We start from the raw sequence: 26,362 nt of genomic DNA on the forward strand, positions 1-26,362 counted from the left end.
TTTTAGGCCTACCCACGTGTTGGGAATTCCAGGTTATGTCCGATCATGGATAAGACTGACAGTGTCAAAGCTTAGATAATGTAAATGAGTTTAAAAATCAGTCCTCGTAGTCCTAAAAAATATGTAGCGTGTTCTTGTTATCCACGTAGGACATGTTATTGCATAATCTTGGTCGTATTCTTTGTCGCTGTGATTTCCTCTTTCACTTAACACATTGGAGACGCCGCCTGCAGTTTCTATGGGTGCGTGATTTCAATGCTACTGACAGTGCTCGGAAAATCTACGAGCATGTTTTCACTGTGGCTAGAAAGAGAAGCCGCTGTTCCAGCGAGCTCTGACTTCACCAGGTCAATGTCTGATACTTATAGTGAGCATACAGTTTACTAGTTATAAGCAGAAGTCAAGAGCTCTTCTTTCAAGGCACTGATATTGCTGCTGCGTTCCGACATAGCCTGTGGCAACGTCATCACTCACTCTCAGCTGTGAAACGAGCGGAAAAGTACGTACGCATGGACAGGAAGAGAGTGTGTTTGGGAGGCTGGCTTGTTTGTGTCATTCTTGTGGCTATTATGTCTAATTCAAGTACACACAATTTAGATGATGAATCCGTATTGGATGTTCTTATGGAAGACTTGGGTTCTGGAATGGAGGACAATGATGACGATTTCATACCATGATGATTCTGATGCTTCAGGTAAGTAAACTTATTATTTAGCTAATTTCAAATAGGTACAAAGTGGGTTCTGTGATATAGTTTGATACCGGGTCCCTAAATATATTTTTTTTGCTAGGGGCTTCACATCGCACCGACACAGATAGGTCTCTTTTTTTTTTCGTTGCACCGACACAGATAGGTCTTATTGGTGACGATGGGTCAGGGAAGGGCTAGGAGTGGGAAGGAAGCAGCCATGGCCTTAATTAAGGTACAGCCTCAGCATTTGCCTGGTGTGAAAATGGGAAACCACGGAAAACCATCTGCAGGGCTGCCTACAGTGGGATTCGAACCCACTATCTCCCGGATGCAAGCTCCTGTATACAGATGAAAATCTGTAGCGACCCGATGCAAGCCCGTCGTCAAGTCACAAACTGCGGGAAAAGCATCAAAATAACGGGAGGAAGCATGCAGTTCAGACACATGCTACTAATGATGGATGGTCATCTACCGATAATCTTCTTCAATTACCCGTATTTCAAGAAAAAAGTGGAGTCAGAATTCTAGTGGATAGTAACAGTGATGCATGGGTATATTTTAGTAATTATCTGTGTGTAGATTTTTTAGGGGCATAAAATCAAAATCAGAAACAAATCGTTATGCAGGCGATGCAATAAAAAAGAAAAGAAACTGCAGTGAACAGATAAAGGAAAGATCTCTCTTTGGCTTCTGGACTACAGTTATATTGAGGTTATTTCTTTGCAGTAATCATTCATATGTGTTTGGTTGTGAAGCCAAAGTTGACAGATTATTGGGCACAATCGCAGATTCTTCAAGCTCCTTTCCGGAGGTCACTGCTATCTAGGGATAGATTTTGAGCTATTTTGTCATTTTTACACTTGAATGACAATCGAACGTCTGTTCAAAAAGGTCAACCCAACCATGACCCCCCCAGAATAACATCAGACCAATTTATGACCATTTTACTTGAAAATGTAAAGAAAATTTCCATCCCACTGAAAATTTGACAGTTGAGGGCATGTGTTCCTTCTGAGGCCAGGTAGGTTTCCGTGTTTACATAAAGAACAAGCCAAACAAATTTGGAATAAAGTTTTACATTGTCAGTGATGCAGAATCTGGTAACGTTTGCAATTGCGAAATTTATACAGGATCAGCTGGGGAACAAATAAACTGGTTATGTGGTCCTTATTTCAACAAGGGTCACACTATTTATATGGATAGATTTTTTACCAGTGTCCCATTGTTTCAGCATTTGTGGAGCAGGAAAACAATGGCAGTTAGCACTGTTATAAAAATAGGAAAAACCTACCGACAATTTTCAACACAATGAAATCGAGAAAGAGTGAAGTGTTACTCAGACGTAAACAACATTTACTTGCACTCAAGTGGAAAAACACAAGAGATGTTTATTGTCTTTCATCAAGACACGGGGCAAAAATGACCAAGTGTTCAGGTAAAATGTAAGGGAGGAAGCAATCTTTTGCATGGCTATAGCAAATTCCTTCATAATTTACTTAGCCAACGGCCATACCATGTTGAATACACCAGTTCTCGTCTGATCACTGCAGTTAAGCAACAATGGGCATGGTCAGTAGGATGGTTGACCACTTGGGAACACCATTTGCCATTGGCTTAATTCCCTTTATGAGAGCGGCAGGTTCCATCCCCATGACTGCAATACTGAGAGCCTCTGCACGCCCAGTGTTCATGCTCATATATGGCGCTCAGTAATGTTGGTAACCGCTCGCCCTTACTTGGGCGTGAGAATGTTGTGTTGTACGTCTCTCGTACGGTCCTGCCGGCCTCGGCAGTGGACGAAGTGGAGATGTGACGATGATGGTTAAGGGAGCCGTTCCCTATGGAAGGCACGCCAGCCGGGTGAGAGCCCGTGTTCGGCGGCCTATGAAATTTTAGTTGGTGGCCACTCGGCCGACCAATGGAGCAAAGCAAGTCTGTGTCCCGCAGGCCGAACTCATCGGCGGCGGCGGGCTACGGCGTTCGGTTTCGGCTCTCGAGCCAGCGAGCTTCCTGGTTGCTCCTGCCAGCAGTCATATTCTTGTCTCAAAGATTAAGCCATGCATGTATGTCTCAGTGTAAGCCAAATTAAGGTGAAACCACGAATGGCTCATTAAATCAGTTATGGTTCCTTAGATCGTACCACTTGACTTGAATAACTGTGGTAATTCTAGAGCTAATACATTCAAACAGAGTCCTGACCAGAAGTTGAAGGGACGCTTTTATTAGATCAGAACCAATCGATCGGCTTGTCCGGTCCATTTGCCTTCGTGACTCTGAATAATTTTGGGCTGATCGCACGGTATTCGCACCGGCGACGCATCTTCGAATGTCTGCCATATCAACTGTCAATGGTAGGTTCTGCGCCTACCATGGTTGTAATGGGTAATGAGGAATCAGGGTTCGATTCCACAGAGGGAGCCTGAGAAATGGCTACCACATCCAAGGAAGGCATCAGGCGCACAATTTACCCACTCCCGGCATGGGGAGGTAGTGACGAAAAATAACGATATGGGACTCATCCAAGGCCCCGTAATCGGAATGAGTACACTTTAAATCCTTTAACGAGTATCCATTGGAGGGAAAGTCTGGTGCCAGCAGCAGCCGTAATTCCACCTCCAATAGCATATATTAAAGTTGTTGTGGTTAAAAAGCTCGTAGTTGGATTTGTGTCCCACGCTGTCGGTTCATCGCTTGTCAGTGTCTAACTGGCATGGTTCATGCGACGTCTTGCCGGTGGTGTCAGTCAGTCAGTCAGTCAGTCAGTCAGTCAGTCAGTCAGTCAGTCAGTCAGTCAGTCAATCAGTCAGTCAGTCAGTCAGTCAGTTTTCACCTGTGACAGCTGAATGTTTGCCATTAAAGAAGACCAATGTGGTGGTGGTTTTTTTAAGTGGCAGGAGGAATTGGAGTTTGCAAAGTGCAGGATAAAGAGGATGCTCTGGTGGAACAAATCAACTGGATGATCTGCACAATAGAAGAGTCACCATCAGAGACATGAGTGTGTTTCACTTCCATTTGTACCATCATTAGAGGCAGACTCCAGTGCTGGAAAACGAGTACAACACCCATCTCACAGAAGATCAAAAGAGCATCTGTATGTTAAGCATCTTCAGAGATATTGTGGCGAGGACAATTTCTTGAAAGGGTTGTGGCAGGTGACTAATCTTGGTGCCACCATTTCCAACCTGAAAGCAAACGATAAAGCCAACAATGGAGACATCTAAGCTCTCCACAGCTGAAATAGTCTAAGATGGTGCAGAGTAGTGACATAGTGATGCCGACATATTTTCTTAATCACAAGGGACCCTTTCTCCTCGAATTCCTGGACCGAGGTTAAACGATCAACGCTGCTCAGTACTGCAGTACCCTCCATCGTTTGTGCATAGCAATCAAGGCCAAACTGCCTGGTCTGTTGTCCTCTGCAGTGGTTTTGCTGCATGACAATGTGCTGGCCCGTATGGCACTTGTTACACAGAACACGTTGGCAACATTTGGGTTGACAGTCTAGGAACACCCACCATATAGCCCTGATCTATCACGAGGTGACTTCCATATCTTTGGTCCACTGAGAAAGGCAAAGAAGGGTTGGCACTTCCTAACAATGAAGTCACAGACAATGTTCGCAAGTGGTTCCAATCACAGCCCGAAAAGTTTACAGCTTGGTGAAACAGTACGAAAAGTGTATGTAACTGTAGAGATGTGTCACCATCCCAAAAGTTAACAGAGTTATCAAAATCACTTTGCCATTGCTGTTACTGTCAGATGCACTGTCAACTATTATAAAGGTCCTGGATTTGTCAATAACAATTTCTTCCTCTAATAACTGTTCTTTGAGCTGTTCAGCAATCAGAAATACATACATACATACATACATACATACATACATACATACATACATACATGTAGTGATGGCAAATATCATCCACTGACCTGAAATAGTCTGCCAGCGGTTTAATAATGATTGTTAGGCATATTTTCACCACACACAAATGACTGAAATCAAATCCTGCCCTCTCAGTTTGTTAAAGGACCATCCCTTGCAGCCTTACCAGGAAGTTCATTCTGTGTAAAAGGTATGCATAGGTCTTGTATGAAAAACTTCTTTGCCAACCTAATTCATCAACTGGTAGATCAACTAGCCCAAAAGCCACACTGATTTATAATATTCCATTCACGTGCAAAAAAGAAGGATAATAGTGAATTCCAATGGAATGGAGCATTACAACATGCTGTTGACCAAATACGAGGACGGTTTGAAAAGTTCTCGGAATCACCGCTAGATTACATGTAATTAATCTCATAATAGAACCGTATTGAGGACAATATATTAAAATTATAAAATCCTTTTAATAACAACCACCTACCCAATACATTATATTACTCATTGAATTATAAAATAATCATGAGGTGTCTTAAATAAAGGAACATGTTTCGTTCGACATAGCGAACATCATCAGCCTTAATTTACAAAGATTAGGTCAGGGCCCTGAACTGAATGATAAAAATTGTTAAAAGAGTGACAAAGCCATAATAAAAAGTAAAATGATAACATTAGACATGAAATTATAACAATATGTACAGATTAACAGCAAGTATGTAGAGGAATACTTTGAACGATGGTAGTCTATAAAGTTAAAACAAACATGAGGTTGTTAAAGTAAAAAGATATAGATATAGTGGATCTTAAAATATATGTCAATGCGTGAAGCGTGGATTAATTATTGACTATGGAGTTCTTAAATTGAGCAAAACAAAAGTTGAAATAGAGTTTATTGAATAGTACGAGTCAAACTGAGTCAATTAAAAGGCGCATGGCGACGAAACTAAGGTTAAAATGACGTGAACTTCAGTAGTTAGGAATTCTGTAGGAGAGCCAACACAATGCCAGAAGGAAATACCAGTTGAACTAGTCCGTATTTACACGCTAGCAGTAGAATTAATCTTATACAACGTAGGACACCAATGTGGACTTGTTAAGTAACTATAACTTGAAAGTAGGGAGAGTTCCAGCAAACCAGAGATAAATGGAGTAGATTATGGCACAATTGGAGTTAGAAATCTGGAAAGAAAGAAAAGGGAGGAAAAATAAAGTTATGTTATAATAAAAAAGAAAAAAAAGAAAAGGAGGCTTACCCTTGGGACTAGTGTGAGGTGTTCGCTAACGTTGGCTGCGCGATTCAAACTGGCGAGTAACCTTATTGCTGCTTCTAGTATTGTATGTATGTATACGTAGAGGCGGGGAGTGAGTCATGTGAGGAGGAGGGGTGACCGATTCCTTAGGCGGGTCGGGTATTCGTGGAGGGGGTGTCGCATGAGAGGGCAGTAGAGTAGTAGTTGTTGTATTATTAACAGTTGTATAATTAAAGATTCTCGTAAAGTTATTATTATTTATATTGAAAAGATAGAGTAGTTCTGGAATTTTCTCGATTACTGGACTTTTAATTTCTGAAATATCATTTAAATTTTGATGCCCGTTAAAATGCTGGTCTAGGAATATGTAAATGTTCTCATACTCTGTCATAAGTTTACTTTTATTGACGTATTTCAAACCTTTTAAAACACAGTAACCTTAGCAAATGCGAAATAGATAATTTCATCAGTCTGTTAGAATTTGTACTTAATAACAACTATTTCACCTTCAATAATAGAATATATCATCAAAAGGGCCTAGCAATGGGTGACCCGATCTCGGGCATTCTAGCTAATATCTTTATGGATGATTTGGAAAATAACAAAATAATCAATAATATTAATGGTCTTCAATTATGGTTAAGGTATGTTGATGACACTTTTGCCATTATAGATACACAGAAAAACGATGGTCATAGTGTGCTAACATCCCTTAATGAGCTTGATAATGATGTCAAATTCACTAAGGAAGACGAGATCAATGGTTCTCTAAACTTTTTGGATTTAAACGTTTCAAGAGAGAATAATAAGTTCAGTTTTCAAATATTTAGAAAGCCTTCTTGTGCCCCCATCACTATAAGAAACGATTCCTTACATCCGCAATCTCATAAACAGGCTGCATTTTTTAGTCTTGTCTATAGAGCATTAAAAATCCCGCTGACAACTGAAAATCGCAAAAAAGAACTAAACTATGTTAAGGTTTTGGCCAGAATTAACGGCTATAACCCCTTAATGATTAATAAAATCATTAACAAGATAAAATTAAAAACCGCAACGAATTTGGTTCCGGACAAGCCTAAAAAAACGAAATATGCTCCCTTCACCTACACAAATCCAGGCCTATTTCAAGTTACTAACCCTTTAAAGAAATACGATATTAATATCGCTTATAGAACACGATATACGAACCGTAATATATTCTTCAATTCAAATATAGTTAACATTAATCACAATAAATTCTCGAACTCTGGTATCTATAGGCTTAAATGCACCCATTGTCGATCCTCCTACATTGGACAGACTGGACGTAGCTTTTTGACCAGATACCTTGAACACTACAACGCTTCGAAACATAAAAAGTACTCCGCCATGAGCACCCATATGGAAGAGACTGGCCACAGTTTTACTACAATTGAAAAAGACCTTCAAATCTTGAAATACGTCAATAAAAGTAAACTTATGACAGAGTATGAGAACATTTACATATTCCTAGACCAGCATTTTAACGGGCATCAAAATTTAAATGATATTTCAGAAATTAAAAGTCCAATAATCGAGAAAATTCCAGAACTACTCTCTCTTTTCAATATAAATAATAATAACTTTACGAGAATCTTTAATTATACAACTGTTAATAATACAACAACTACTACTCTACTGCCCTCTCATGCGACACTCCCTCCACGAATACCCGACCCGCCTAAGGAATCGGTCACCCCTCCTCCTCACATGACTCACTCCCCGCCTCTACGTATACATACATACAATACTAGAAGCAGCAATAAGGTTACTCGCCAGTTTGATTCGCGCAGCCAACGTTAGCGAACACCTCACACTAGTCCCAAGGGTAAGCCTCCTTTTCTTTTTTTTCTTTTTTATTATAACATAACTTTATTTTTCCTCCCTTTTCTTTCTTTCCAGATTTCTAACTCCAATTGTGCCATAATCTACTCCATTTATCTCTGGTTTGCTGGAACTCTCCCTACTTTCAAGTTATAGTTACTTAACAAGTCCACATTGGTGTCCTACGTTGTATAAGATTAATTCTACTGCTAGCGTGTAAATACGGACTAGTTCAACTGGTATTTCCTTCTGGCATTGTGTTGGCTCTCCTACAGAATTCCTAACTACTGAAGTTCACGTCATTTTAACCTTAGTTTCGTCGCCATGCGCCTTTTAATTGACTCAGTTTGACTCGTACTATTCAATAAACTCTATTTCAACTTTTGTTTTGCTCAATTTAAGAACTCCATAGTCAATAATTAATCCACGCTTCACGCATTGACATATATTTTAAGATCCACTATATCTATATCTTTTTACTTTAACAACCTCATGTTTGTTTTAACTTTATAGACTACCATCGTTCAAAGTATTCCTCTACATACTTGCTGTTAATCTGTACATATTGTTATAATTTCATGTCTAATGTTATCATTTTACTTTTTATTATGGCTTTGTCACTCTTTTAACAATTTTTATCATTCAGTTCAGGGCCCTGACCTAATCTTTGTAAATTAAGGCTGATGATGTTCGCTATGTCGAACGAAACATGTTCCTTTATTTAAGACACCTCATGATTATTTTATAATTCAATGAGTAATATAATGTATTGAGTAGGTGGTTGTTATTAAAAGGATTTTATAATTTTAATATCACCGCTAGATGTCGGTGCGAGAGCAACGAGGTTCCCGCGCAATAATCACACATCCTTTGTGAGTGAATACGTGGTGCGTCAGTGCTCTAGCTGCAGGAGTGTTGTAGTGACGACTCTTTGTTGTTGTTCCCGCGTAGTGATTTGTGACAATGGAAAAAGCTGAGATTCGAGCAGTGATTAAATACTTTGTAAGGAAAGGTAAGAAAGCAAAGGAAATTCATGCCGACTTTCAAAACACACTGGGGGACTCTGCTCCTTCATTTTCAACTGTTGCCAAGTGGACCAGCGAGTTTAAATTTGGTCGGGAGAGCTTGGATGATGATCCGCGTAGTGGACGGCCAAAAAGTGTTATGACCCTAGAATTTATCAAAAAAGTGCATAAAATGGTCATGGAGGATCGTCGACTGAAAGTGCGGGAGATTGCTGAAGCTGTAGGGATGTCTTCTGAATGGGTATATTATATTTTAACCGAAGAATTGGGTATGAAAAAATTATCCGCAAGATGGGCTCTTGACACTGGACAATAAACGCACCAGATTGGAAACGTCCGAACAAAGTCTGGCCCATTTTCAGTGCAACCAACAAGATTTTTTGCGCCGGTTTGTGACTACAGATGAAACATGGGTCCACTACTACACCCCAGAGACAAAATAGCAGTCAAAGAAGTGGAAACATGCTGATTCACCACCACCACCACCTTTCGGCCGGAAAGGTCATGGCCTCAGTTTTCTGGGATGCAAAAGGCATTCTGCTGATTGATTTTCTTCCTACTGGCCAAACAATTACGGGGCAACACTATGCAAACCTCCTAGACCAACTACAGGGAAAAATACGCAAAACAAGGCCTGGTTTGTCAAGGAAAAAGGTCATCTTTCATCAGGACAACGCTCCGCCGCACACAAGTGTTATTGCCATGGCAAAACTTCATGAACAGGGGTACGAATTGTAGCCACATCTACCTTATTCACCTGATTTGGCACCATCAGACTTTCATCTATTTTCCCCAAGTTGAATATTTTCCTCGGTGGACGGAGATTTTCTACAAGGGAAGAACTGACAGACGAATTGGAGAGGTATTTTGCAGGCCTGGAGGAATCTCATTTTCGAGATGGGATCAAGGCATTGAAACATCGCTGGACCAAATGCATTAGTCTACAGGGAGACTATGTTGAAAAATAAAAGCAGTTCCACCGAGGTAAGATACTTAATTCTAGTACATTCCGAGAACTTTTCAAACCACCTACGTACATGTCTTTGAGGGACGCAATACAGTACTAATGAACATGGTCAGAGGTTGATGATGATGATGATGATGATGATGATGATGATGATGATGATGATGACGATAGTGGTGGTGGTGGTGGTATGTTTTATGTACTTTCAATTGCTCAAGATTTTAAGTGAACAATGTTCCATCATAACGAGAAGAAGAGAAAATGTGAGCTCGGTGGTTGCTTACTCTTGGCCAGTATAGGAACTACAGTGACTCGCCCACAAGAGGCGGCACCGTCGCTATCTGAGCATTGGTATCTGTAGTTGTATATGCTCAGTAGTGTTGCTCTGTGAAAGCTAAAATCAAAACTGCACACAGTAATAGATGAATTAAATACTTCCACATCAGCAGGAGCTCTTTAAGATGTCACAGAGGATCAAACTCAATTATTAAGTGGAGGGACAAACTCAGTGGAAATAAGAATAATTTTCCTTCAAAAAAGAACTCTTGAATCCCTGAGAGGAACAAATGAGAGCACCATGGGCCCATGGGTGTCCGCGTGTTCATGGAATAATGGATTTCTATAACTGCTGACAGAAAAATATAATCAAGGTCCACTAGAATGACAGTTCGGTATATTCTGTTCATTAAGTTGTGGCGATTTTCCTTCAACGAATGATTTTCTGAATTTTTATATTTATAATTATAATTATATAATATATAATTATACGTTAACAGAACTTGCCCTGTCTTTAGGTAGTAATTGCAATCAAAATCAAAATATCCACTGACATAATTTCATTAATCAAAGGAGAACAATGGCCAGGCCAGAAGAGACAAATAAGACTGGAACGGAAAAAGTGCTTAATAAAATAAAGCAAGCACTAGATTTTACTGAAAACATGATTACCTCTTACCAAACTAGGAGAGCAATTTATTTAATGTTGATAGTCATTGTCTTGTTAAAGAGTTTTATTTTTAGTCTAGGAGGATATGGTACACCACGCATCGAAAGTCACAAAATGAGCCCTGCTTCGTGGAAAACATACAGAATAAACACCTGTGGCTGCCTTAATGTTTATTAGGAGCTACAGCAATAAATATAGCACTGACGTAACTTCCTGAACCCATTCTTCAAGAGCAGTTTTTAATGCATTCCTGGAAGTTGAAAAAAATATTATCACAATATTCCACGTGCGTTCAGTCAGTCTATACAATATCACAATTGAATCAAAAGAATTAGGGTGCTGTGATAACCATGTGGTCGACATTATTTCTGAACTTGTTTTGCACTGTATTGATTTTATCTTGTAAGAAGCCAGATTAGAAAGGAAGCGAAATCTTCCAAGACCAAGAAGTCCAACCAGAAGCTACCCGCACTATCTGACAACTGTCATCTACAATGGTAAGCAATAGATGTATGCATTGTGCACGTGATAATTGTCTTTTACTTGCATATCAATTTATAGGATCACACTGAAGTAGCAGCGGAAGGAGAGCCACCTATGGGAAGGAGCGATGAACTACAGGAGAGACCACACTTTCTCTTTTACTTGCTATGGTTACACCGAAAATCAAGCCAAGATTAGATCATGAGTAAAGACGACGAGCACTTCAACCAACTACACTATACAATCAGCAGAGGGCAGGATACACACTACAGCCAGAAAAATAGGCTGTGTATAAAGCATGTTCTTGATGATAAACTGGCAAGCATTTAACTGCTCTGACTCAAATGTAATAATAATAATAATAATAATAATAATAATAATAATAATAATAATAATAATAATTATAACAACAACAACAACAACAACAACAACAACAACAATTTACATCTTCCTAATTACAGTTTAACAGTTTCTGGAGATGGCATGGTGCCGGAATTTTGTTCCACAGGATTTATTTTACGTGCCAGTATATCTACCGACACAAGGCTGACGCATATGAGCACATTCAAATACTACCAGACTGAGTCAGGATCAAGCCCACTGCCTTGGGCTCAGAAGGCCAATGCTTTTATTGTCCAAGCTGCTCAGCCTGGTGAACCTATATCAATGATGTTATTACGTGAGAAAGAATCATCAGGTGACGGAAAATGGCTTTGCACTCCACAGAATGTCATATCCATGGACTGGCAATGGCTCTGACAGGATGAAAATGACAGCCAATTCTTCAGCAGAGAACATCTCAAGAGTACAACATTTTAAAACAGTCGTCTGTTCCAAACTGCCGACTGCAGTAGACAACCTTGCTACAAATCTAAGAGTAGCCACAGGGACGAGAATTTCCAGGTTATAATATTGTACGTATTTATATCTGCTGCAGCTCTTGTAAGGTAGGCTCTGTGATGGAGGGAGGAAGAGGGTGGCACCTATTGAGTGAAACTAATTGCATGTAAGTGTAGTGGAAGACAGCGTTGTGTGGTGCTTTTGAAAATGGGACAGTATGAAAACCCAGCCAATGAACAACAGGAATTAGACGTCTCCAGTTAAAATTGAATCCAACCTGGGCCTCCTTAAACTAAAGGCAAGTGCATAACCACTCGGTCATAGCGATGGACATCTCCAGGTTCATTGTGAAGAGATGCTGGTGTCGAATGGAAATGTGCAGTAAAAGCACGTTATAGCGAGAATGGGTAACAGTGAAAAATTTACTCGCTATAATGGATTGTTGTTATTTCAGATTTTTCGTAAAATTTGGAAACATCCCCATGCACACTAAAAGTGGTATGAAATGGCAATCAGTTTGTTCAAAACTTGTGTTTTCACGAATGATATCCACACAAAGGCTTACTCATTTTTTTTTTTTTTTTTTTTTAACCGATACTAGGTGGAAGTGTATGTTTAATTTCATCCTGACAAAATTATAATATCACTCCAGAGGCCTCTGAGGCAAAAGTTTCATTTTTCTTCTTCAAACAGCGTCACTTAACCTAAACGTATATGTATAATGAAAACGTATTTCAAGTGCTACAAAATTACATGCGAACGGTCTTTCTGAAATTTAACTAGATGCGAGAAAAAATAAACTATCCTCTGAATCAGTGATGTACTCTGCCATATCTTGAGGTGTATCACATTCTGACTTAATTTCAGTATATAACATTAAAAAATTAGGCGATTGTTTACTTCAGCCTTTATTTCTAACGATACAGCAACTGCTACCAGACACGTTATTTACGCTTTTATTACAAAAACATGTTCTCTTTCATTTCCATTTTTCTTTACGGAACAGCAGTCGATGTGTGTTACTAATTGACTCCGACATTCCTTTCGAACATCGACAAGAGCTCACTAGTAGACATAGAGAGGAAACAACACCGAAGATGATCGATCGCATGCAATATAATAGCTGGGTGCATACACATCATTAACAGAAAAAAATCAAGCGTGCTTAATCGCTCGTAATAACAGATGCGTCTGTGGTAGGACTCTCACTGTAAGCGAATGATAATACACAGTTTAATATAGGAGTTTTGAAGGTACAGACAAAAACTGTCTTTATGGCGGGGTTCTCGTTATATGCCGTGTTCGCTATAGCGGACTTCTACTGTATGTCCAAAGTCGTGCAAGATATATTTCACCGACTGCTATGTACAAAACTACAGTACATAGGAGAGAATATTGAGCATAAACCAGCAAACAGTAGGACTGTGTGTACTGTTACGAGGTAACTTGTATTCATCTTTCTTTGCTATTGACTTTATTTTTAAACTGTTAGGTTCTTCAGTCTGCCAAAACTAATTTAATTTAAAGTTGCTCCTTTTCAGGTATACTACTAGTACCATATGTTTTATTTTTCAGGTAGTTTATAAATTTGTTGTTGTTTGGGTCGTCAGTTCATAGACTGGTTTGATACAGCCCTCCATGCCACACTATTTTGTGCTAACATTTTAATTTCTACGTAACTACTACATCGTACATCTACTCTAATCTGTTTATCATATTCATAACATAGTCTACCCCTGCTGTTTTTATTACATACATTTCCCTCAAAAACCAACTGAGCAAGACTGGGTGTCTTAAGATGTGCCCTATCATTCTCTCTCTTCTCCTGGTCAAATTTTGCCAAATCATTCTTTCACCAATTCAATTCAGTATCTCTTCATTTGTGATTCAGTCTACCCATCTCACCTTCAGCATTCTTCTGTAACACCACATTTCAAAAGCTTCTATTCTTCTTTCTGAGCTAGTTATCGTCCATATTTCACTCCCATACAATGCCACGCTCCAGGTGAAAGTCTTCAAAAACATCTTTCTAATTCTTATATCAATGTTCGAAGTGAGAATGTTTTTTTACTAAGAAAGGCCTTCCTTGCTTGTGCTAGTCTGCGTTTTATGTCCTTACTTCTGCAATCATTAGTTATTCTACTACCCAAGTAACAATATTCATCTCCTGTCCTTTAAGACTTATATTCCTAATCTAATATTTCTTGCATCAGCAGACTTCATTCAATTGCACTCCATAACCTTTGTTTATGATTTATTTATTTTCATCTTCTACTCCTCCAAGACTGTGTCTGTATCATTCAGCAATTTCTCCAGATCTCCTGCAGACTCAAATAAAATAACAATATCACTGGCAAATCTCAGAGTTTTTATTTTCTCTCTTTGGGTTGTTATTACTTTTCCAAATTCCTCTTTGATTTCCTTTATTGCCTGTTCTATGTAAGCAGCAAAAAGGAGAGGGGACAAAGTGCAGCCTTGCTCACTCCTTTCTGGTTTGCTCTTGCTTTTTCATAGCCTTTGATTCTTATCACTCGAGACTGATTTTTGTACAAATTGTAGATAATTCTTCTTTTGCAGCATCTGGTCCTGATCACCTTCAGAATCTGAAATAGCTTGGTCCAATCAACATTATCGAATTTCTTTTCTAGATCTACGAATGCCATGCACGTAGGCTTGTCTTTCTTAATTTTATCCTCTAAGATCAGACGTGGAAATCTCCATGGATTACCAAGGATATAGTGCGAGAAATTCGAAGAAGGGACCGCCTGTACCAGAAATGGAAAAGAAATCCAACCGATTATGAGTGGGAGAAATACAGGCTGGCTAGGAACAAGGCTAAACAATCTATCAGAGATTCCTACGATTCTTACATCCACAGTCTCAACACCAACTCCAAGGAATTCTGGGATTTTCTCAGAAGTAAAGGTTGCAACAGAGCTCAATCTGTATTTAAACATAACGGTACGGCAGTCTCCACACCACAAGAAATTGCAGACACCTTCAACAGGAAATTTAAAAGTAACTTCTCCGTCCCTACTGAGGAAGAGAACATGCTATATTCAAGGACAACATCTACCCCTCTCTTCCCTCTAACCAACCTGTATTTCTCAACGAATGAAGTAAAGGAGAGCCTTCTGAAAACAAGACCTCATGCCTTGACCGGGCCGGACCGAGTGCCAGCAAGAATTCTCAAGAATTATGCAGTCGCCTTGGCGCCCTCTCTTTGTTCTCTCTTCAGCCATTCCATTAATACTGGGTCTGTACCTGTGGAGTGGAAAGAAGCCAACGTAGTGCCAGTTTTCAAAGATGGAGATAAGGAAAACGTAGATGATTACCGCCCAGTTTCTATAACAGCAGGGGTCTGTGAATGTATGGAATGTCTAGTTGCTAAATGTATGTTGGATTTTCTCAAGGAGAGAAACCTGCTGAACTCAAACCAGCACGGCTTCATTCCGGGAAAATCCTGCACAACACTTTTAACAAAAGTCATTGATGACTGGCAGTTCTCTTTGGAGCAGACTGACGTCTCACAAATAGACTGTGTGACTCTGGACTAGAGCAAAGCTTTTGACCAGGTGTCACATCAAAGACTTCTGTTAAAACTTAGCAACTACGGCATTCAGGGTAAACTGCTGTCATGGTTGAGGTCATTGTTGGTGGGTCGAACGCAATGTGTTGTGTACGGAGGAGCCAAATGAGACCAAACCACAATTACTTCTGGAATAATTCAGGGCAGTGTGATAGGGCCCCTCCTGTACACGATTTAAGCTCTCTACTTACTGGATTGTGTAAATTCAACCATGGCGCAGTATGCCGATGACACAGTCATTTACAGAGCCATGAAAAACAGTGATGATATTGTAAAATTCCAATCAGATCTGGATAGTATAGCTCTGTGGTGTGAGGTAAATAGAATGTATATATAAATATTAAGAAGTGTAAATATATAAGACTAAGCAGAGCTAAACAACCACTCCAGAACCAACCTACTCTATGTGGAATCCAACTGCCAACTTCTAACTCAATCAGACTGCTCGGTATTCACGTTACGGACAATCTGAAATGGAATAAACACATGGAGGAAGTGAGGTGTAAGACATACAGAGTGCTAGGTTTCGTCCGTAGATGTCTCTTGGGAGGAAGAAGTAAAGCCCTACGAATGGCTTATATTTCCCTAGTGCGGCCCATACTATTATACGGCCTTCCTTCCTGGCATCCAACGACAACGGAAAATATGAGGAAACTAGAGGGTATCCAGCGACGAACAGAACGTTTAATTAACAAACATATCCCCTTAAACACAGCCAGGTCATTGCCACCAGTGAACTCGTTATGTACACAAATAGATGTAGCCTTCCTTAGGAAAACCCTGACAGAAAACACACACCTCTCCCCTTTCCACCGCCTGCAGCTCAATTACCGCTCTGTTAAAAGAGGACAAGGAGTTACTCTTGTCCCTCCCTTAGCTAGAACAACCTCATATTTAAATGGGTTTTATGCAAGGGCTGCTCGTACCTGGAACCTTATACCATCAGAGGTAAAGCTGCTTCCTCTTCCTCACTTCCTCTGCGAAGTAAAGAAAATGTATATGTAAATAGAAACCCATATGCGATGTATATAACTTGTATAAATTAGAATTGCAAGAAGGATGGGTGCAAGTACAGGTGTATGTGGGCGAATGTGTATGTGGGCGAATGTGTATGCGTGCGCGTGTGGGAGTGGTTGTGAATGAGTGTGTATACAGGAGCCTGAGTGAGAGTATAAATGTCTGGGTGTTCTTACTCTAATATTTTCAGGATAAATCAAGACAATTATTATTCTTAAGGGTACAGTGTTTGTAGTGTAAATGTGTAAATTTAAAATTGTCTACATAAGTTTATATGTAAATATTCAGTAGAGTTTATGTACACATGTGGAGATGGAGGCACTTCCGTGTATGTGGGGCTTGCCCTTTCTCCATCTACCACCCCTAAATTGTACAATTTAAGGAAAATAAATAAATAAATAAATAAATAAATAATAATAATAATAATAATAATAATAAAATAATAATAATAATAATAAACTGATCTTCTCTCAACTCAGCTTCTAATTCTATTTCCATTCTTCTGTAAATAATATATGTTAAAATTTTGCAAGCGTGAGATACTAAACTATGGTTGCGGTAGTTTTCACACTTGTCAACATGCGATTTATTGGGAATATGTATAACAACATTCTGTCTAAAATTTTATGGTACTTCTCCAGTAACATACATCTTGCACACTAAAAGGAATAACCTCCCCATGGTGGTTTCTCCAAAGGTGGTCAGTAATTTTGAGGGTATGTAATCAATTCCAGGTACCTTGTTCCTATTCAGGTCTCTCAAAGTTCTGTCAAATTCTGATCTCAAAATTGGGTCTCACATTTCATCATCGTCATCATCATCAAGTTTCTTTTTGTTCCAGAACCTGATCATCTACTTTTTTCCATTGATATAATTATTTAATATGGTCCTTCCATGTTTCTGCACTGTCTTCTTTCCTTAGAAGTGGTTTTTCGTCTGAGCTCTTAATATTCATACACCTAGTTTTCCTTTCTCCATTATGATGGATGTGGGAAAAATATAGGTGACATAAAAAATAGGGGGGAAAGCAAAATAATAAAATATGGGTACTGTATTTGGGCATTTTTCGTCATGTAAATATAGTAATAACAAGACTCAAATTCAAATATTATGAAAACAACAACAAGAACGGCGTGTGGCCTCCGAAGCCGGGTGCAGGTCTTTCGGGTTTTCGTGTGATAGGCGATCTACAATTAAATTAATAATATATTGTGGTTCCACCTATTCAATACAAGAAAACAATGCAAGGTTACATTATAAGTTAATCACAATTGGGACTGGTTTCAACCTTTAGTCAGGGTCATCTTCAGCCTGTCGTTCAAACTCTTATCATTCAATAGACAATCTACGTGCTTATAAAAATGCGGCACTACCTAAGACAAATCCTAATGCATAAATCAGCGCACAAACACAGCACCCGAACCGTCAGAATTAACCAAGGAAAGTTAAAATCCCCAACCCTATCGAGACCCTTTGAACCGAAGGCCAACACGCGCTAACCATTTAGCCATGGAGCCAGACATGCGCATAGTACAGTATATATACATAACGGTATCAAAATATTGCAACCGAGATATACACGATTAAAATAAAAAGCGTGATTTTTACACGGTTTCGTTTCACTTTTCCTGAATCTTGTAATAACCAAAAATGTCTATGTTCAGTTCTCTTATTGCAAAGTAATATACGTGGATATTACGGCGATAACCTCTAATTTTGTAAAGATTCTGTAGACACTTCGCGAGCGATACGTTAGAGATCCCACACGGTGCGGCTAGGACGATGTCATAGAGGTTAGAAATTCAATATGACGTGTCTCAGACGATGTCACAGCGGGCTATGCAAGGCTGCCAACTTAGTTTTAAGACCAAGCTAATGAAAAGATTATTGGTCTGGCTTGGTTAGGTCCGGTTTGTAACAAGACAATTGGGCAGGAGCAACAAAATGGTCAACAGGCCTCTAGCATCCCATACACTCCACAAGGTATGACGCGATTAATAACTCTGCGAGTAATTAAAATGTACCAGGCGCATGGCATGACTATTTTAAACTGTGTGATCTCATTTTCAACGATGATCGCATCCCCAGCCAGCCAATAGCAAATTTGAGACCTACAGTGCCTCCGTTTTAATTCTTGTAAATAAAAATACTTCTAGGTGTCTGTTAGTGGGTTGAGATGAAGCATTGGTGCCAGGAGGCTAGTAGCGAGGTTGTGCATGAATAACTTGCGCACAGCACTCCAGCAACAAGATCGTTGCTCAAGCCTAGCAACTCCGAATCGCTCGTACATTCTCGCATGACATGTTTCCGCTATTATATGCTGGATTATTGAGCTGTCCCCTTGAATTCAAAAAACGCGTGTATATTTTTCATCGCGGGAAAATTGTAGCAGAGGGAAAATATATTTTTGACGATTGATGCGATAAAACGATAGTTCAAGGAACAATACATGCAGGGAAATTTAACATTGGATTATATGGAACATTTTTGGGACCGAATAAATTGAACGATGAATACGGGGAAACAATGCATCGAGGTTCTATTATTCTTTAATTACCTGTATTCTTTTCTGCCCTCCTCATTTTTTGCAGTCTTGTATTTTTGCTGTTCATCAATCAGGTCTAATATATCACAAGTTATTCACTGATTCATACTTGATCTTACCTTTCTTCCAAAACTTTTCTTCAGCAGCCCTTCTGATCTCATTCTTCATGACTGTCCATTCTTCATTTATTGTGTTTTGTTCAGCCTTTTCATTTAGTCCTTGTCCAACATGTTCCTAGTAACAATCACTCACACTCTTTTCTTTCAACTTAACTAGATCCCATCTTTTTGGATTCCTTCCTTTCTTCAATTTATTCAACTTCGGATGACATTTCATCACTACTACGTTGTGGTCAGAGTCCATTTCTGCTCCCGGGAATGTCTTGCAATCCAACAGATGTTCTGAATCTCTGCCTAATCATAATGAAGTCTATTTCATACCTTCCTCCATCTCCAGGTCTTGTCCACACGTACAGCCGTCGTTTGTAGAGTTTGAACCAAGTATTAACAGAATTAGCTGACTACCTCTTTTATTCCTTCATCCCAGTCAGAATTCTCCTACGGCATTATCTTCTCTTCCTTGGCCTACCACAGCATTCCATTCTTTTATCACAATTAGATTCTCGCCTACTTATACATATTGTATTAAATCTTCTATCTCTTCATATTTTCTTTTGACTTCATCATCTGCTGAACTAGTAGGCATATAGACCTGCGCTATTGTGGTAGGCATTGGCTTGGTGTCTATCTTGGCAACAATAATTCGTTCACTATGCTGGTCATAGTTAACCCACCGCCCTATTTCCTTATTCATAATTATACACACTCCTGCATTTCCCATGTTTGATTCTGTGTTCATAATACTGTTGTTGCCTGACCAAAAAGCCTGTTCTTCCTGCCAATATACTTCACTTATACAAACTGCATCTAATTCTTGTTTGCCGGGCTGAGTGGCTCAGACGGTTGAGGCGCTGGCCTTCTGACCCCAACTTGGCAGGTTCGATCCTGGCTCAGTCCGGTGATATTTGAAGGTGCTCAAATATGTCAGCCTCGTGTCGGTAGATTTACTGGCACGTAAAAGAACTCCTGCGGGACAAAATTCCGGCACCTCGGCGTCTCTGAAAACCGTAAAAGTTGTTAGTGGAACGTAAAGCAAGTATTATTATTATTATTATTATTATTATTAATTTTTGTCTGTCAATTTCCCTCTTCAGATCATCTAACCTACCACGATTCAAATTCCAAACATTCCACACTCCGACTTGCAGAATGTCAGTATTCATCTTACTGGTGATTGCCCCCTCCTGTGTAGTCTCCACCTGGAGATCCAAATGGGGGACTATTTTACCTCCGGAATATTTTACCCAGGAGGAAGATATTGTCAGTACATCATTCATTCATTCATATAGAGTATATGCCCTCGGGAGTTGGCTACAGCTGTAGTTTCCCGTTGTTTTTAGCCATGTAGAAATACCAACACAGTAAGCCATATTAAATATTTATTAAATATTATTACAATGCCATAGCAGTCAGTCAGTCCAGACTGCCGCCTTGCAACATCAAAAAAGTTGCTATCCCGCCCAACAATGAACCATTCATTAGTCTTGTCTCTCGATAGATACCCCTCCAATATAGCTGCACCTACGGTTCGGCTATATGCATCACTGGGTTGTGTAAGGCAAGGTCACATGGTTTAGAGGGGAAGTTATAAATGTACTGCTCAAAATTAGTTTTGGCAGGCTGAAGCATGTAACAGTTGTAAATTAACTGAGTCTAAACCGAAAAGAGATGGCTTCAGATATTACAATATACTGGCTTTATGTCACACCAACTCGGAGAGGAATTAAGGCGACGATGGGATAAGCTAGGGCTATGACTAGGAAGGAAGTGACCGTGGTCTTAAGTAAAGTGCGATCCCGACATTTGCCTGCCATAAAAATGGAAAGCATGGAAAAACATCTTCAGGGCTGCCAACAATGAAGTTTGAACCCACCATATCACAAATGCACGCTCACAGTGATATGACCCGGACATACTAGTACTTTTATTCAGCTTATGTATATCCCTCCAAGTATTCGATCACAGCTTTAGTAGAAGCCAGGTGTACAAAAGGTATCTTCTGAAGTATGTCAAGTTTTTCAAAGATTCAATGTATGCTCAGTTACTGTTTAACGAGGACACCCTTGGGCTGCACGAGTGTATGACTACCTGGAAAATTAGGGAAATGCCAATTTGGATTAGCCAGTCAATGAGTCACATTTTTTTAAAAGATTTTGCTTTGTTTTATACACGAACATTATCAATGGCAGTTTTCTGAGGGGCTGAGAAGGCATGAATGTAATAAAACTGGGTGTGATAAGGAAAAGACCCAATCTATTTGAAGACCACAGTATATGAAGAAGTGGAAATTGTCCTTGTCCTTTTGTTTTCTTTCTATTTATCCCTCTTCCCATACTGATCTGTCATTGTGTTTATAGTATTGTGTGTTCCTTTTAATGTTCTTATCTTTCTACATAAGACTTGATTTTCACTTGTCTGCTCCTTTCCACTACTTAATAACTATAATTTACTTCACATTAAAATGTATAGTACACTGAAAATTTGTTCCATTGTTGCACAAAATTCACAACTACATACATTTCTTTGGTAAGTGTTTTACCTGACATTAACATAGTAATTTCTGATAACATATTTATGTACCTCTCCAGTACTGTGAAATACTCGTACAAATTAGCCACTATCAGTCACAAAATTACATTAACCCAGTGCTACTTTAAAACTTACAGGAAGAAGAAAATACATAAATGAACAGAAACAGTATTCTTTCTTCAACAGAGCTCATCTATAAAACCAAAAATAAAACACTAACTTTCATTATGTAAAATCCACTGAAGTACAGTATAATGACTGATAACACTGCAGAAACAGAGTAAACAACTACGAATTTCTGATTATCAAACTACACACCTGAGAACTGTTACTGTGTAATACGATGCAGCAGTTGATGAAATATACTGTACTTTCAGACCAACATCATTTAAAACCAAAACATCGTCAACTCCTGCAATAGGTCCTCCCATGGGCCAATACTGATGACATTTCACCTGGAACACACATACACACACACACAGTTTGAATTTTCAGACTCTAGCTTCATTCATTATATAAACTAAAGCAATGCCATCTCCTTAGAGACCATGAAAGCGTCTACTATCTGTAACCTTGGCACTAGCAAGGGTCACTCTTGACCTTCAACATACCGAACTACACAAAAAAATACTTAGAATAAAGATTGTCCATCACAAGGAAAAAGCGACCTGTGACATTTATACGCACTCAGCCGTTGCCTGTTAGCACTATTAGACGGTGGCATTGTGTATTTTAACGGACTAGTATAGCTGCAGTATAAATGCGTTTCTTGGAGTATTTGGCTGCAGGTTACAGTGTAAACTGTGTACATTGGCATCATGAGGAGAATTAATCTCTTGAATGTTATCTAAATATTAGAGCCAAAGTTGCGATGTGCTGAATACAGAAATTCAATTGAAGTTGAGGATATAGAGTTCATAAATATGTTATTGAGCATAATAATAAAGAAAGATGATGGGAATGACACAGAAAAGCATGATATACTGATGGATACATGGATTTTTGAAGTAGGAGAAGAGCCTGCACCTGAAGATGGGGTTTGAAGCAGTAGAAGAATTTTATCTCCAAAGCAACAGAAACAATACAGTCAAAGTGAGTATGAACTATCTCCACTCAAAAAAGTCGAGGCCCAATGTATTCAAAGATATTGATGACAGCATTACTGGAGAATATTTATGGTGACTACCACAACAATTTGTGGCTTAAACTCCTTCGGCAAACTACTGAGGCGCTACGTGCATTAGCAGTAAATCAAATTGAAAGTTAATTTTAAATTATGTAACTAGCAAACGACGAGAAGGAGCTCACTTCAAAGGAAACAGGCTGTCATAATGGCGAACTTTAAAAGAGCTTGTAATGTTGCAATTTGATGGACCAAAGTGTATGGATCTGCAGTTCACTATTGGCATCTGCAAATGTTGGTACTAGAAGTGTCTAAAATGGTTGGCCTGGACAATTTCAAAGCTTGCATTACTTTTAGCAACAATCTTATGGCTAAATATGGCATTTTATCCAGACATATTACTACATTCGTCACATGTAAGGATATAGAAGAAGATAAATAGTATATGTCCAACAACACAAGAGTTTGCAGAGGAAGTGAACAGATGTATAACAGAGGGATTGTGGACAAAGGACATGTTTGGAACAGTGACCGCAATTAAGACTATTTCATTATGAAATGTCTTCAATGTCAACCCCGTCTCAAAGGAGAGGAGACTACAGCTTGGGTGTTGCAGTCTGTACATAGCTTTACACACAGCTATACATGAGGTGTGTCTTTATCAATGAGTGGAAGATTAGCTAACTAACTGTATATCAGTTTTCAAGAGTAAAAAGGAACATTCAGCATAAAGGTTTCTAAGAAACTTGAAACAATACGTCCATGAAACGTTCATGTGGAGGAAAGCAAAAGAGAAGGAATGATGAAAGAGCATGTGAATAGTTTTCTAACTTCAGTCGAGCATATGAAAAAGTTTTCTAACTTCAGCCCTTGGTGAACATGTAAGTGAACAGAGCTGCTGTGTGATTGCTGGTCAGTCAAGTTTTAGGATATTTAGGATATTACCACAAAAAAAAAAAAAAAAAAAAAAAAAAAAAAAAAAAATGCTAACATCTTGGTGTGTACTTCTTTGGGCAATGTAAGCTTTATATAAGAAGGATCGCTGATTTTGTAAGACCAATTTGATAACCAACAAGTTACATGATCGGCATTTCATTATTATAATTCACTATGTCACTATGTCATATACAATCAATTTGCTGCACCAAAGTACAAACTTACATTACAATATGCTTGGCAAAGGGCAGGTTATGACAATGACATACCAATATCATTGTCTGAAACGGTAATTAGTGCGACTTTTGATATTAGACCACTTGAATGCGAAAGTGATGTTGAATGTAAAAAATGTAGCTTTAGTTATACATATATGCACATGGTTCTCTTCCACTTTGCTCTTGCTACTTCACTGAAATGCCACATCTGGACTTGGAAGACTAATAGCAGCACTATCATGTCAGTAGAACAAATGTGTTTTATGTATTGTAATTACTTTAAGCAGATGGTCTATGATACTGTTGATGGAAAATATAACAATATAGGACCTACTCACAGCATGTATTTTGTGTGTTTCTCCTCATATTATACTGATATTATGTTTCTCTGTGTTACCCCAAATTCCTTTCTTAAGATTTGAATAGATGATTATTCAGATGTCTCAAGTAAAATGCACTGTTTTGCATAGGAATAGCTCACATCACTTATTGTAGAGAACAATCTATAGCAGGGCCTCTCAAACGCCCAAACTCATAGGATCTGTGCACTGTGCATCGGTACGCTTCGCCTCAACTCGGCTTGACTCGGATGGTGTAGTGTGCTGAGAGCGACGAAGCGTTTGGTGGTAGACGACGTGTTTATCAGTGAAATAGACAAGCGCACGACAACAACATAATAATGGAGCAACCTGTTTCGAAGAAAGCAAAGACTTCCGAAAGTCCATTTCAATCGAACTGGGAACTTTCGTATTTTTTTTGTTTGTTTGTCGTGACGATAACGCCAAATGCTTAATCTGTGGGACGATAATTACGTGCGTAAGAAAATCATCTATTGAAAGACACTACAACAGACTACATTCGGAAAATTATTGTGAAATCATAGGAGACGTCAGAGAGAAAGAATTAAGGAAGTTGAAACAGCTTGAAGAAGAGCATTCTATATCCACAAATGAGTTTTGTTCCAGTACTGTAGCATTTTCATTTTGGTTACGGGTTCTGCATTTTTAAAAAATTATGTTTACATTCCTTTCAAACATGTATGTGTATTTCTAATTCACTTTTTTAATTTTTTTAATAACACTGGTAACCTTGTCCCATACAACTGTGCGTCTCCGCTCACCACACGTAAACATTTCGCAGTGGGGGAGAAACAGCAGTGAAGGTGAGGAACGCGGAGACAGGCCGAACGGGGCGACAGGTGTAGGGAGAGAGGAGTGGGGGGGTCTTGCACTCTGGTCAACCAAGCGAAGTCGTCTTTTGCACCGTGCACAGTGCATGCACCACGCGCATGCACCCTGAGAGGCCCTGATCTATAGTATATTCTAAGTATGTTTTAGTGCAGTTCAGAGCATTCAAGTTCATGGGTGTCCCTTGTTAGTAGGATAGAGTAGTTAGCTCTATGATTGGCCACCTTTGCTCCCCCAGGAATTAACCTGGAATTCATTTTTTGGTGTAGGCTGAGTGCTCCTCAGAAGTAGAAATTTTGTTTCTGAACTTTCCAATTTCCCGATGGGGAATCGAACCCACGTCCTTTCAGGTAAATTGCGCATGCAATTACTACTTTGGCTAGGCATTCTCTCTCTATATAAATGAAGCAAATCAAAATTCTTCCTTCAAACATTGCTCCTTAACCAAAAATACATACACAAAACATGAATGAGATGGAATATCTGTATACACAACAAAATAAGCAAGATTTTAATCCACTGGAATGAAGCATAACTGTATCAAAAAATCACTGAGAATTTAAATTAATTACATCAATTCAAATCTAAAAAATCCTCCTATTCAATACTCCTTAATGTAGTAAAACTTGCTCAAAGTGGAACTTGAATAAAGTGGAAATTGCCCACTACGGATTTTTTTCCTGGTCCCGGCAAAGATTACAGTGTTCTTATGTTTTTACTTTTGTATAATGTGAAATCTCCTCAACGCGGAAACAGAAATGAATAAAGAAAGGATTTTTAAAAATCTGTTTGTGCAATACAGAAAATATTACGAACTGATGTAGTTATACATCCAATATTTATGCATTGCTGCTGCTGATAAGATCAATGTAATTGTATGAACACATAGAAGCACGTATTTGGACATCCCTGCCATCAGAGCACCTGCCTTTCTATTCCTTCACGGGGACACTTCTGAATTTCTGTGAGGGAAAGGCTAGTAATCCATCTCCTAAAATAAACAGGGTACAGTCATACAGATGATGGAACGAACGAAGCGCTTGAAAACATATCAGCAATATCCGACCTGTGTCAAGCAAGAAACGTTCCCTGCGAGTCAAGGAACTTTATTCGACATGATGAATAACTTATGACACATCACAATTTTTAATCAGCTGCAGCATCTCTAGCAGTGAGAAAGG

General features: G+C 39.0%; 1 protein-coding gene and 1 pseudogene across 2 annotated transcripts in view; one reads left to right on the forward strand and one right to left on the reverse strand.

Moving 5' to 3' along the window:
- The window catches only part of Ptp61F (Protein tyrosine phosphatase 61F), a 426,371-nt gene that overhangs the window by 237,782 nt on the left and 162,227 nt on the right, over positions 1-26,362 (reverse strand). For both annotated transcript variants that reach the window (XM_067140770.2, XM_067140769.2), the window contains exon 4: positions 22,036-22,172. In XM_067140770.2, coding sequence (XP_066996871.2) covers positions 22,036-22,172 — 137 coding nt within the window. The remainder of the gene's footprint in view (positions 1-22,035; positions 22,173-26,362) is intronic.
- Positions 2,191-2,306, forward strand: LOC136865005 (5S ribosomal RNA; annotated as a pseudogene).

The sequence above is a fragment of the Anabrus simplex genome, chromosome 2 (genome assembly GCF_040414725.1).
Source record: "Anabrus simplex isolate iqAnaSimp1 chromosome 2, ASM4041472v1, whole genome shotgun sequence".
Lineage (NCBI taxonomy): Eukaryota > Metazoa > Arthropoda > Insecta > Orthoptera > Tettigoniidae > Anabrus > Anabrus simplex.